The sequence below is a fragment of the Ixodes scapularis genome, unplaced genomic scaffold, assembly GCF_016920785.2.
Source record: "Ixodes scapularis isolate PalLabHiFi unplaced genomic scaffold, ASM1692078v2 PGA_scaffold4__175_contigs__length_147842914, whole genome shotgun sequence".
NCBI classification, from domain to species: domain Eukaryota; kingdom Metazoa; phylum Arthropoda; class Arachnida; order Ixodida; family Ixodidae; genus Ixodes; species Ixodes scapularis.
In genome coordinates, this window is record NW_024609879.1 from 142,997,975 (window position 1) to 143,012,164 (window position 14,190).

At 42.7% G+C, this 14,190-nt stretch overlaps 1 protein-coding gene across 1 annotated transcript; it reads right to left on the bottom strand.

Moving 5' to 3' along the window:
* Nucleotides 1-957: 957 nt before the first annotated feature.
* On the bottom strand, nt 958-7,243 carry LOC115325317. The gene is made up of 4 exons (XM_040215979.2): nt 7,186-7,243; nt 5,758-5,924; nt 2,626-2,739; nt 958-996 (listed from the first exon to the last, which is right to left on the bottom strand). Exons 1-4 carry the CDS (start codon nt 7,241-7,243, stop codon nt 958-960), a joined length of 378 nt encoding a protein of 125 aa, XP_040071913.2.
* Between the last annotated feature and the right edge of the window lie 6,947 nt (nt 7,244-14,190).

The window sequence follows — 14,190 nt, forward strand, 5'->3', positions numbered from 1 at the left end:
GATACAAGGAACCGCGAGGCCAAATTCCCCGAAGGGGCCGGTTCTCCCTTGCCCATTTGGGTGAATGCGCCGTCGGCACACACTGCTAGCGGCCTCTCCGGGCGCGTCCATTCTCCGAGGCTACATAAGCTGGCCCCGAAGGTGGGCCAGGGGCTCTCGTCGGCAGAGGCCCTGGCTCTACGGAGCTCGGTTTTTCTTTGTGGGTTTCCGACTTTCCGTGAATCTGTCTAATGCGGCAGCGCGGGAAACCGACCGGGTGATACTGGCAATTGAGCCAGCGCCCAGACTTTTCTTGTCTAAGAGCGAAGCGTGTTGGCATTTCAGTCAATAAACACGTCTTTATCCGGACCCAAGGAACCTTTTGTGTTTCTAAGTGGTACCCCTCAAAGGGGGAATCCACAAACGCTGAAATCTGACTTCGTCTATATTTCCTTTTGAGAGATACGAAATAACAGTGTGCATTTTGCAAAGACGCGTCTAATCCTAAAGCTTTAATATGAACGACGTGCAAATTTTCAGTAGAACATTCTAACTTCAAGTAGAAAAAAGTTATCTTTTGCGTTTTTAGATAGTGCTCAACAGTGCTGTAATCTTTATTGGGTAATTCATAAATGTGCTTTACGGCATAATTATGAACATTGGGGTTTATTTCAACTACACTGAATGGGTTTATTTCCAGGACACGATTTTTTCCCAGTGTGAAACATATAGACTAACGGCTTAAGAGGCGAGCTGCGTTGTGTGTCTTGAATCTAAGATTACCGGTCAGCGGTCAGTGCGATCCAGGCATTGGCTAATACGAACGCCAAAGAAGTCACGAAGCAAAAAGGATGGATATAAAATCGATGCGGCGCGTTCCTTAAGTAGACAGTGCCCATAACTGACCAGAGTCTTCAATGTTATTTATAGTCGGCTCTACTGTTGAAGCATTCAACCTTTAGCTTGCTGCTTTCAGGGTTAATTGCTGACGGCGCACTCTCCCTTGAGATTGCATTTCTGGAAGAAAAACACAATTTATTATTTTTTGTACGCATAAGCAAGATTTGCTTGAACCATATGGATTTAGTGAATATGTTGTTTATATTTGTGGATTAGTATTCTGCAACAGTTTCCTCTGGCCCGGTGACAATACCTAACAAATACATACAAAATGTTTTCGATAGGCATGTCCGTCACGCGAAAACGTTTTGAAAATGTTTTAATTTCGGACTTCACTCTGATCGCATAACGCCTTAACATTTTTTGCGTCAGGTTTGTAGGACTGTAATACTAATGCGCTAAAATATATGAGCTCACGGTAAAATTGTCCAAAGAACGTGAAGTACACACCTTGAGGCCTCCATACTATTGTCACGCGGAACGGCTACCTTCTAAATACTGATCAGTTTCAAATTAAAAGTACGTTCTCATTAAATAGAAGTTCAATACATGTCTATGTGACTGAAACATAGGTATACAACCAACAGTGGCTGTTTTTGGACACGCACAAGACTTCAAAAAGCTGCTTTATTAGACAAAACGAAAAGTCTACGGGGAATCGATATACAAATTTTTTTTTATAAAACGCTTCGGTTCACAGTGTCCAATTAATTACAATGAAACTTTTAAAATGGCAAACGTACAAATTTAATCACATGCCTATCTATTGCGCAATAATTTACCAATGAGTAGCCCATTGAAAATTATCTAAATATTATCCTCGAATCTTTGTAAAAGTATTAGTCTGAATATTTTTTTATTCATTCACACAATAATATTTATGTTCAATTAAAATAAAACACATGTGCATTATATATGGTCAGCTCATTTAATTTAGTCACTTTTTTATCTCTCTGCAATCGGTGTAGATGATGTAATTCACTTTATGCGTTACGGTTATCTTAAAACAACCAGAAGCACTCTACTCTATCCACTTGCGCCTCGTTCTACTCATTTCGGTCAAACTGTGACTCGAATGTCAGATGAACTTTAGCGTATATTATAGATTCCTCATCGGTAAAAAGTAACTAAATTTTATTTGTTAAAATGTGTAAGGATCTCTATGAGGAACATTTTAATAGGACAAAACTTATATTGAACGCGTGAAAAGAATCCTATATGGTGCCTCGCTGGATTCATCAACGATATTAATAAACCTAAAAGCACTTTTTTAATGTGTTTTAAGGAGCAGTTTTATTAAGTTTATTTTATTCAGATAATTTGAACAATTTCGCTTTATGTTCATGATTTTCAGATTTTTTATTCGTTTATTATCTATATATTATAGCATATTTTAACGTAGATGTAGTCCGTTATTCTAAGGAACACCGAAAGAATAAGAGACAGGTGCCACCTGTCTTAAATTTATTTGGTGTTCCTCAACTCTACCAACAGGCTCGTCAGTCTACAATCCCTTTTCTGAAGATGGTGATTGAAATATTTATTATATATCAACATATTTTCGAAAAATAACAAAACGACTTGAGGATAGCGTAGGCATATTTTTAAAACAGCCAATGAAGGTTAAAATTATTCACCAAGAACTGTCACGGATTTAATGTGCTTCGAAGTTGAATTATTGTTCACAGCGAAAACCATAAAAAACGTAAAACAAAGTGAAAAGAAAACAAGAAAATAGTTGTTTACCTTGTGAGGGCCGCATGGAAATTGGTATGGAAGACTTGTTGCATTATACTGAATATTTCCATCGTTAAGTCTACAAGCACAGCACATTGTGCAGTTTGGTACTCCTACCCCTGCCTATGGAGGAAAGTTTGGAACAACGTAAAATTAAATCAGTTGACGGTCGCAGTGAGTTAATGAGTGTATGCTTAAAACCAGGAAAATATATTTCATATGTCAGTTTGAGGAAAAATACAAACGCCAAAGAATTTTAGAGCTGCTAAGCACGGCCACTCTATTCTGGATTCTACTGCGCTGGAAACGAACGCCGAGTGACCATTTTTTTTTTCAGGGCAAACCAAAGTCCTCACAGCGGCCGCAGTGAGTGTAATTGATCCTGATGGCGCAAAACATCGGCGATGGCCAGGTGATGGCCAGGTGATGGCAAGATCTTTTATACTGGTGATAGAAGCTGGCTGCGAGCCAGTGGGACGCGCAGCGCGTCTCTTAGATCATGAAATTGCATCAATAAAAGCCTTGTGATAGAAGATTGCTGAGCAGCTTTCGCGCATCCTGCCCTGAGCACGAACGTGCTGGAACTTGTAGTGCCACGTGGAAGTGGATTGACCACGACGGCGTGCTCAAAACTGCCCTTACACCACTGCGTCTGGTGCCACAACATCAATATAGTTCATCGTTAAAGGGCAAACGAACTTCGCATGTCAGAGCATCCTGGAGCTGTGTACGTGTTTGCCTAGTAAATCTTAAATTGCATTCAGCATGAAAACCAAAGTGAAGATATTAATTTCGCATGTCATTTCAACACAGATTGTTACCAGCTTGATCAGCGTATTTATGCAAAACACATTCTTTGGTGAAACCAATGCCAGCACCCAACAAATTGTAGGATTAAGCAGTCTCGCTATTTTGAAGCATTAATTTAGAATAAATAAGCACAGTTGAAAGGGGAGGTGCAACGATTTTCGAAATTCTGCCAATTGACTGTGAAAATCAATGTGTCACTCATGAAACAAAGAACAGAAAACAATATTTTCTTGTGAGCGCTAGTTTTTATACAGAAAAAGAAAATGAAACAAACCGAAGGTCAAAGTGCCTCTCAACTCTCCACTTCGCCTTTCGAGTGACGTGCTCTGGGGAATCACGTGGTTCCCCTTGGGTTCTCTCCTTAGAAACTCCAGCCTCTTCCTATACGCTACTGTTGACTTTTAAAGCATCGTCGAAGGTTGTGGCGAGCAATCGACACAAAAGACGGTTTGCCACGGGGCTGATGGCGAAGGTAGCAGGGAAGGGGGACAGGGTTTTCTTGACTTCCGCGTATCCCTTAGAGACGCTGTCGCCGTGGTTCCCTAACCGCCACCACGCGTCTGCTTATAAACAAATAATTCGTTTTTTTTTGTTTTTGTTTTTACGATTACGCAGCGGAATTACAGATTTTATGGCAAGGTCATGTGTCTTTGTTAACTTGTTTTTGGATAAACAATATGAAAAATAAGAACTGCCAATTCTCTCAACATTAATATCGTGTCACTACCCCTTCATAAGGGCTATCCAAACTGGAGACTTCGGAAAGCGTGGAGCCAGACAACTCTGCTATATGGCGTGCGTCGGTCCAATTCCGTCCGTGTTCCTCTCATGGGGGGAAAGCTTCCCTCCGCCAATGTCCGCGTCTGCCCTTCACGGAGCCCTAGATCACGCTCATCATATGAGTCCGGACAGCCGATCACGCGCTCTGTTGGCGGCCAGTCAATTGCACAGTACCTCCACTGCCGTGGTGACGGCGCTTGTGAGGATGGCGAGGTCGCGAGCCCCGTCAGAACATACGCTCTAAGAAATGCCTGCGTGTCTACTTACCCGCAAAATGCTAAGAGCAAATTTCTGTGATCTACGAAATCAGCTCAGCGAATGATGAGGCGGAACATCTGTTTAGACATCAAAATTAGGTCCGCGCTGTGGCATTACGCAATGCAACTTGACGCTTTGCATTGCATAATGCAAACAGCGCAGACTTCATTTTTAGGTCTAAACAGATGTTCCGCCTCATCATTCGCTGTGCTAATTTCCTAACTCGCAGAGATTGGGTCTTTAAGTGTTTTGCGGGTAAGTAGACGCGCAGGCATTTCTCAGAGTGGATGGACGAGCAACGGACACAACATTGGCAGGTCCCGTGTGACGTCGAGTCCGACGAGCACCGACTACACAGAAAAGCAGAGGAGGTGAAGACGAAAGCCGTGATGCTTTTCTGGCGTATTTCCAGACAGAAGGACTGCCGGACTTGAACCTTTACTTCCCTTGGCGGTGAAGTGTTGCTTCAGGCGTTCTGAAGTATCCTTTTTGGACGCCCCTTTTAGAGAAACAAGAACAACCGGTGATGCGCGGCGTCAATAGCCACTGTCATGTGACTCCTCGGTACCGCTGAGCCGCTTCTCTACTGGCAAGTTGAGGGAACCTAACAGTATCGCGACACAAATGTTTCGCGATTGTGTCTTAGAAATACCTTCGAGTATCTGTATCTCTGTATCCAAATCAACACATTTAAAAAAAAGTATTTTTATCTCAGTAGCGAAATACATTCACAATGTATCGGTTGTACCGCGATACTTTGCAAGACTTAGGTATCTCGTTACATTTTTGCACATTTTAAAATCAATTTAGAAGATAAAAGTATCTGTTTGGTGCAAGTTGCTTTGGAATTTATAATACGAACCGCCCAATAACATGATTCATCTCGGTCACCAACATTAAAAAAAACAACAACTGTGCTTTAAAAAAGGTTACTTGCAAAAACAAGATAATGAGCTCCTCTCACAAAGCTCGCAACTCTTTCCAATCTAGCAGAGCGAATTCTCTAAAGGAGCTGAGTGGAGAAGAAGTAAGGCCCTTATGTCCAATCTCCTTAGGATGAGATACCCTCAAATTCACAAGACTTTGAGGGTATCCCCTTGCATAAAAGACAAATGTATCTCAGTCTCTGTGTTTTGGGCCTTAAACACATGTATCTCAGTATTTGTATTCCCAAATATTTTTTGAAGTATCTCTGCCCAGCACTGACTTCTATGCATCTTTTGAAAAAGCGACATGACGCAGCAAAGCGGCAGTGATACCGCGCCCGTGAACTAAGTATGCATTGACACTTACATCTCCAATGCATGTTATATTTTGTTCAGATTTATGAAGACGAAGTTCGCAAATCTTCCCAAGGGTATCTGCTAGACTAGGCGGACGCTCCGTTGTAGTTTGACCACGGTTTTTGAAGCTGTCTCCGGATATTGGTCTACAGCCATGCGGCAAACCCGTGTTTCCCCCTGTAAACAAAATCAAAATAGTTTTTTTTTCGTGTTAAAACATTCTCTACATATAGGAAGCCTAAAAGTCACTTAGTGTTAGCAGGCACTGCCCTACCATGTGCTGTGTAACTTAGCACCCATTTGAAAGGGATTGAAGGAACGTTTATTGATTCACTGTGGACACGCCTCGGTGTCGTTTGCAGGAGGTTTTTTTTCCTGAAGACGAGAACCGAGGACAGTCAAATTGAGATATCTAAGGACGAACTTTAATACCTAATACCTTCGTTTTGGATTCACCGATGAATTGATTCACAAATCAAGGTCCCGAAGGCGGCTTTTCTGGTGCAGACTTTCTAAGACCTGACTGCGATATATTTTATGTGCCTATCTCCCTCTCTCTCTCTCTCTATATATATATATATATATATATGTATATGTATACCCCTGATGAAGAGCGGTCCCCGCTAGAAACGTCGTAATAAACTTCGAATTATAGAAACTCCGACAGTACGCATCTTTGACTTATTAACTTTTCCCGGTCCATTGTTTTTATATTTACCTTACTTTAACTATATATATATATATATATATATATATATATGTATATAATTCTTATTATGTACGCAGGAGTACGAGGTCCACATTTGTACCTATAGAGATTACTTCGCTAAATACTTGAGCATGGTAAATCGCGAAATCAAAAAATATCATCAGCTGCGCTCTATTTTAGCATTACAGAAATGTGAAAACGTCTTTCATTATTTTGTGTACTTTTGATGGGACGAGGACTAGCGCCACCTGTATTACTCGTTTCAAGTTTTACTTTTGTTAGGCCTGCCATCTGATGATAAGTGGCATAACCACATGCCTTTTTTTCACCAAAAATCACGTGACTCGTTGCGCTTCCGGTCTTCTATCGGGAGGTAGCACGAGTTTCTAGTTAGAAGTAGTAAAATACACGGGTTATACTTTGGAGCTAGTAACAGTTCGATTCTTTATCTAGTATCCGTTACTACCTACGGTTACTAGGTACCAAGTAACATATGTGACAGGCGGTTTCTAGCTCTTACGTATTAAATACTGCTGCCTTTTTTTTTTTTAGAGTGCGCCGGTATGCGTCTACTTTGCGTTTTCTAGGAGAAACACAGTGCATGAAGGAGTTTACTGTCATTAGCTCAAGGTTGGCACTAACGCAAACGTGTTAAGTGACGGGCGTTTCAATCTAGATTAAGCTTGTAAATAATATGATCAAAATGAGTTATTCAACCATGATATTTACCCGCAATGCATGCCATCTCCAGCGTCGCAAACACAAGCAAAAATCTTGTCGAGATCATGGCGTTCCTATTGATGGCACTGAAGAGTTTTCTTGTCAGGCTTGAATTATAAAGGCTCCAACTCTTAACAAAAACAAAAGTTACAAAAACCTAGCAACAGCTGGAAATGCAAACAATTCAGATTAAAAAACCGAAAATGCGCCAGCCACACCTTCCCGCAATACCGGACATGAGCCTTCCCTTTGTGATGTTTACAAACTAAAAGAACACGTCTTTTGAACTCATGAACTTTAGCAAAAAAGCGTGGGTTCTAACAGAACATTGTTTCATGATTTAAAGATACTTTTATGCCAATCTGAAATACCTTCACAATATGGAAATTACTTTGCACAAGTTGTAAGCAATATGACACTTGTTCTTTTGAGGTGACGGCAAGCATATTATCTATCCCTGCAGATTAAAATGGCGTCAGGAATGAATTCAAATGATTTCCTACGGTAATTGGCGCGTCTCTTGGTTGTTCAGGACTATAGTAGTTGTTTTCTAGTCGACGCGCTGATTTTCTTTTAATTCCTCTTTCAAAAGCACAAATATCTTCAGACAGTTTACATAAATACTATTTTTACGTAAAAAAAAAGCAAATTTTCACAAAATACTATCACTTTTAATTGAACCTCAAAATGTCCCATCAATGTTCAGATAACAAACGAATTGATGCACGTTGTGAGATTTTGTACATTTAATCCCTTTTTGGGCGCCGGTCGACGAGAGACAACCCCCAACCGGAGGCATGCGGTTTAAAGAAGCTCGTTTTAGCGAACGCCGTTTTACCGACCCCGGTTTATCGAATGCCTTTATAGAGAACCCACTTTAAAGAAAATGGCGACGAGCCTCCTTTTAGCGAATTCGGCGGCCGCGTAGCGGCGTGTACGGGTAAATGAGGTGAGTTAACATTTTTGTAATGAGCCGTCGCAGACTGTCGCCGCGAAGCAGCGGGAGCGCAGCGTGGCTTAACACGCGCACCATTGATACACGCGAGAAGTAGGAAAGCCTTTTTTTTTTTTTAAATCGTCCTTTTTTCGGTAAACGGCGTTTTTCTAAACTGAGGCTCTGCTTTCTCTAAACCGTGCTTCGATAAAACGTGCCCATTCTCTAAAACGTAATTCGATGAGATGGCATTCGATCAACCGTAGTAAATCCACACCAATACAGTGAGTCCGTTTTCGACGTGTTTATTGACTGAAATGCCAACACGCTTCGCTCTTAGACAGGAAAACTGTGGGCGCTGGCTCAATCGCCAGTATCACCCGGACGGTTCCCCTCACTGCCGCAATAGACAGATTCACTTGAAGTCGGAGGCCCACGAAGAAAAACCGAGCTCCGTAGAGCCAGGGCGTTCGCCGACGAGAGTCACCGGCCCTCCTTCGGGGCCAGCTCATGTAGCCTCGGAAAATGGACGGGCCCGGGGAGGCCGCTAGCTGTCGCGTCCACTATAACTCTCGAGGGTGCGCCGGTGGCACATTCACCCAAAGTGGGCAAGGGAGTTCCGGCCCCTTCGGGGAATTCGGCCTCGGTTCCTCGTATCCGGGAGGCCGACGCCATTGGTGACGACGACTCCCACGGCCTGTACATAGGGATATAGGGAACACTTTGGTTCCCACAACGTGTTCAAATATCTGTTAGGGTAGTAGATCTTTCCTGAATGTGTTCAACATTCCAAGTGTGTGAGTTCCGCCCTGAAGAAAGCATTTATAGCTAACTGACTTTTATGATCTATTCATCGGCCTAAGTTTTTCCATATGTTTGAAAGCCCCTGATTCGATGTTTCGCAGAACGTCGTGAACATCAATTTTCTAAGTGAACACGAAACCTTCACTTTAGGTTTTAATGTTAATGAAGTGAATGTTATTAAAATTAATAAGGGCAAATTACAAATAACAACCACCCTTGTTGGTGTTAGACTGGTGGCGACTGATAAAACCCGTTTGCTCTACTGACGTCTAACCCCTGGTTAGCTCAGTTGGTAGAGCGCTCCACTTGTAATGGAGAGGTCCCGGGTTCGATACCCGGACCAGGCGGATTTTTTCGGTCGCTCGCCAGTCACCTAGCTGTGTTTGGAGATTTATGTTTGTCCCTTGTCCCTCTTGTTCCCCTTCTCCAGGGATTATTTTCATCATAATAGAAGCCGGCCTGTCCGCTAACCCGTTGCGCCTCACAGCGCCTTGGGCTGGGCCCCGGATCTAGATGGCTCAAGACATCTCCCGATTAAAAGGAATTTTTTGTCCGTCTATCCACCCAACACGCTGCGTGTCCTCGCGTGAAAGGGTGGCCAGATTGTTCTGCTGAGTGTCAAGATTCAGACTGGTATGTATTGTTATGTGGTCATTAAAAAGTTTTTGCAGATCGTTTTTGCCGTGCCACAACGCTCGCAACAACCTGCTACGAAATTCGGAACTTTAAGAATAATGCTAGCGGCGCGCATGCGCAGTAGCGGCGTCTCAGCTGCGAAGAGTGTAGCGGAAGCAGAAAAACGGTCCAGACCTCTAACTAAAATTTCCCTTTTGAATTGTACGAGGTGTTTGTTCTTAATCCGAACAAGCTTAAAAAGAAAGTGCTAATTGCTGCGTGAGCACCATCTTTACTGCATCCGTATTGACCTCGGCGTATCTTGTGGGGAAAGATAACCGTCGCTGACAATGAAGTAATTTTTTTTTTTAATTTGTTAATTATCTATTTCTTTGATAGCTTGATTGCCGATGGTGAAATTGCAGCATTAACAGCATTTACTATTAGAGGCTAAACATACAAAAAATATTTCGTTGACAGGCGGGCTTGGAGATTCTTATCGATCAGATTTAGAGTATTTATCGCTCGATTTCGAAACTCGATGCAGCATAAGCACCGCGAGCTCTTTCCAAGATTGCTAGTAGACGAGTGACGTACTGGTCTCAGGCACCTCATCGGTATATCAAAAGTGTTCTATGGGCGCATCAATCAAAGACACGCTGCCTAGATAGTCACGATTTAATGTGAACGAATATGTCACACTTCTAAGCGGCTTTGCTTGGAGGACTTGTCACGCTTTTTCCCTCTTCCAATTTTACTCAAAACTAAATTAATCACAATCTGAGATTAAGCACAACTTGAACATTCCTGGGCGACTGGTGGCCACTAAAAGAACCACCCGGCCCGGGAATCAATTTCGGGACCTCTCTATTAGCTGAGCTAACCATGGGCTAGCCGTCAGTACGGTAAACGTAATTCTCTACACTAGAGACCTCTCCAAAATCCTCATATCTAGCAGTGAGCCTCCGGATTTGGAATCGCGATATATAAACACGGAAACGAATCGATGAATATCTCAAAACACGTTGCCTTTGTACCAACAGCTTCAATTATTTGACCTTAGTGAGGTAAAGGTCGCTTCATAACTGTGAATCTTGAAGAAATTAACGTTTATTCATGGAGTATAGTCCATACCTCGAAAAGGGCCCTGCAATGATAAATGCCAACAACGTCCCCACGGTTCAGCAAAGAAAGAACATATAATGCTCACTATAATGCGAGGGTTATGGACAACTGCATTTCCTCTCGGATGGAGAAAGAATAAAGAAGCTTGAATGTCGTATAAATCATAAAGAATTTCAAAAAAGAAAGAAAAGGTTGTTTACAGCTTCGCATAAAGCAATCTGCGTCGTATGAAAAGACGGAACTGCAGCAGCAGGAAGAATGACGTAAGAGAATGAAAGAGCAGAGAAGAATAGGAATGGTTACCAGGAATTTTAGTACTTCCTAACGAATGTATTGATATAATTACAAAAGTACTCCAAAGTGTAGTCGCTTACAAGTAATATGATTACTTCCGGTGTTGAGTATCGTGGAACTCTGCCGATACCTCATTCGCAAAATAATGGCGCGGTTTCACAAAGCAAAGAGCCGCGCAGAGTTGGTTATATGAGAGTGTTCATAGATGCGGCTTTGAAGAGGGCTTTATATGAATTCGTGCAAACGAGCACTATATTCCACGTGCTAACGCAATAATAGCTTTAAAATTTATTTGAAGTAGATTTGGAGATATACAAAATGAATGAAAAAGTGTCTTTCTTGGAAACGTGTGGTTCTTGACAACGCGAAGGCTTACGCATCGAAAAGCAGGGATTTTCATTGTCTTTATAGACAAAGCTTACAGAGTAAATGTTGTTATAGCATATGTATATTATGAACACACGGGTATCAAAAAGGTATCTACATGCTACCGCCACATCATGTCAAGTTTGGATATTTTTAATAAAAGTGGATAAATATTATTATGTAATATAATGCGTCACCATGCAAACTCCATGAACGAATCATTATGTGCACCTCACTTTGATACTAGTGATCAAAACAAATATAATTTTTGTTTTGTAGGGCTGCGTGCAATCGGTGATTCTTGAAAACAGTGGCGAAGAAGTTCTAGATAGTTCTTGTAAAATATGTCCAAAATGATAAAATAAAATTGTGGGATTTTACGTGCCGAAGCAACGAAAGATATCTGGTACGAACCAGTGGAGGACTATAAGGACTAATTTCGACCAGCTGAGGATATTTGGACGTGCGACCAAAATCTGGACTGCACGGCGCCTTCCCCGAAATAAGCCCGCTTCGGATTGCTGCTTCCTCGGCCGTGATTCGAACCTGCCACCTGGGAATCCGTCGGCCGGCAATTTAGCCTGGGCGCCACCGAGGCGGCTATTATTAAAACGAGGAACACCTGAAATGCTATGTTGTTGAACAATTAATTTTAGGCTGCAGAGCGGTTCTAATGATGTGGCCTGTAACTAAAATGGCCCGCTTCGTGTAAAGTCATAGTTTACACGTGCGTTTATTGATATATGTTTCGGCTTCAGAGTATCTAGTATTACAGCGACTTTAAGATGTATGCTTCTAAGAGTTCCCTCTTAAATTATACGAGATTTTGTTTTTATTGTAGATGGTTGAGCGTGTTGGTTATTAATTCCCAACAATTTTATAAAAAAGTGGTAATTCCTACGGGAGTACTATCTTCACTGCATGTGTATTGGCCATACCTCAGCAAACCTCACTCATGAGGGCCCTCACTCACCCTCACTCACCCTCATCTTCATAGGTGAGGTGAGGGTGAGATTGCGGATGTACGATTCGGTTGAGAAAAATCGCATTGTTTTGCGCATTTTTTATTTTAAGGGTGTGCCAGAACCGACGAGCTGCGATCTGCGGCCCCTAGCCTGTCAAACTGGTGTCAAAAACAACCAAACAATGGCGGAAAAAAAGCGAACGGCGTTTGGTATTTACTTGTTTTCCTCATTAATTGTTTGTTTTCAGTCATAACATACCAGCTATACTCGAGAACAACATCCCCGGGGCAATAAACCCAGCGCTAGGGGGTTGACACCAGACTTCAGTGGTACTCAGTACAAGTAATCAAATTACTTGTAATCTAGTAAATTGTTTTAGTAATTTTGTAATAATTTGATTACATTCACTAGGAAGGAATCACAAGAGTAATCTGATTACTTTTGGAACTAATAAAAATACATGTAACCGTTCCATTATTTGCTTCCCGTCTTTAATGGCGGCCTTCTTTGGTACCAGTTCCGTACCAAGAAAATCTTGACCTCAGTCTCTGACACGATGGTTGACCAAAATTCGTGGATTAAAAAAATAAGTAGTTCATAATTCGGTGATGCTAATCTAACAATGGATAGCACGAAATACACGTTTTCAAACTGGCAGGAAACCTCTATCGGTTTGTGAATCTAAAATAATCGAAGAAGTAACAGTTAATTTTTCAAGTAATCGCCAATTAATTTTCGACTTGAGTAATCAAGTAATCTATGCTCAATTGTACCTCAAAAACAGCCTTGAAAAAAAAAAAAAAAGTCTATCTCATCGTGGAGCATTACATATTTTCTCTTTATGTAGATATGGAAGATATACGGGGTGTTTTTTTTTTCTTTTTTTCTAAGAAAGACACTAATTAAAAATTGGCGTAGCCTTTGTGCGTTTGCTACCAGCGGCAAAATCAATCACGAAGTCATGCGGACATAGAAGTGCAGTATCGCGGTGAATTCAGTGTGCGGGAGGCCCTTATCGGTAAGAGCAAACGCACAAACGCGGTGAGCACAGTGATGATGCACTTTTGGCTGAGGAGTTGGAACGAAAACGCCGCCGCGCCGAGAGAGAGAGAAAAAACTTTTATTGGCGGAATATGAGAATTCCTTAGAGTGCGGTCCTCGTTGTGGCCGTTGTGGCGGCGACCTCCTTTGCCCTTTCCACCAAGGCGCTTTGCACATCTGGGTCGGAGCTTCGGAGCGGGGTCTCCCACTCATCATGGGATGGGATTGAGGGAAAAGGGTCTTGTGGGCAAGCCCATATTATGTGGGGCAGAGTGGCTTTGTCTCCACATAGGGTGCATTCGGAGGTGGGGTACATTGAGGGGAAGATGTGGGTGAGGATAGCGGGGTTAGGAAAAGTGCCCGTCTGGAGTTGGCGCCAACTATGGGCCTGCTCCAGGGTAAGGGACTTGTCGGCTGGCGGGTAGACCTGACGGGAGAGGAGGTAGTGTGTAATGATTTCATGGAAGCTGGATGGACGGTCCCTGGCGGATCTGGCGCCGTGATAGGGATGGAGGTTAGGCCCTGCCCGGATAGTGTACCCTCGGGCTTGTTCATGGGCCGCTTCGTTTCCCTCGAGACCAGCGTGGGCGGGTGTCCAGACCAGTCTGACGGAGGTCTGGGGCGGGTTTCTGTGAAGAATTTTGAGCGCTGGCTTGGAAATGCGGCCAGCTGCGAAATTTTGAAGGGCGGTTTTAGAATCCGTGATGATCACTGAGGGGGTTGGGATCACAGTGAAGGCGAGGTCTATGGCTACCTCCTCCGCCGTTTCTGGGTCAGTGGTCAGGACGGTGACAGCGTCGATGGGGGTGTGTAAGTTGTCAGTCACCGCCGCCGTGAAAGCCCCATGGCGCCTGTATTCTGCCGCGTCGA

Coding starts and splice junctions, on each gene's coding strand:
- LOC115325317 (XM_040215979.2), bottom strand. CDS start 7,243: ATGATCTCGACAAGATTTTTGCTTGTGTTTGCGACGCTGGAGATGGCA. Junction 5,925..7,185: donor GGAGATGGCATGCATTGCGG/GTAAATATCATG, acceptor TTTTGTTTACAG/GGGGAAACACGGGTTTGCCG. Junction 2,740..5,757: donor ATATAACATGCATTGGAGAT/GTAAGTGTCAAT, acceptor TTTCCTCCATAG/GCAGGGGTAGGAGTACCAAA.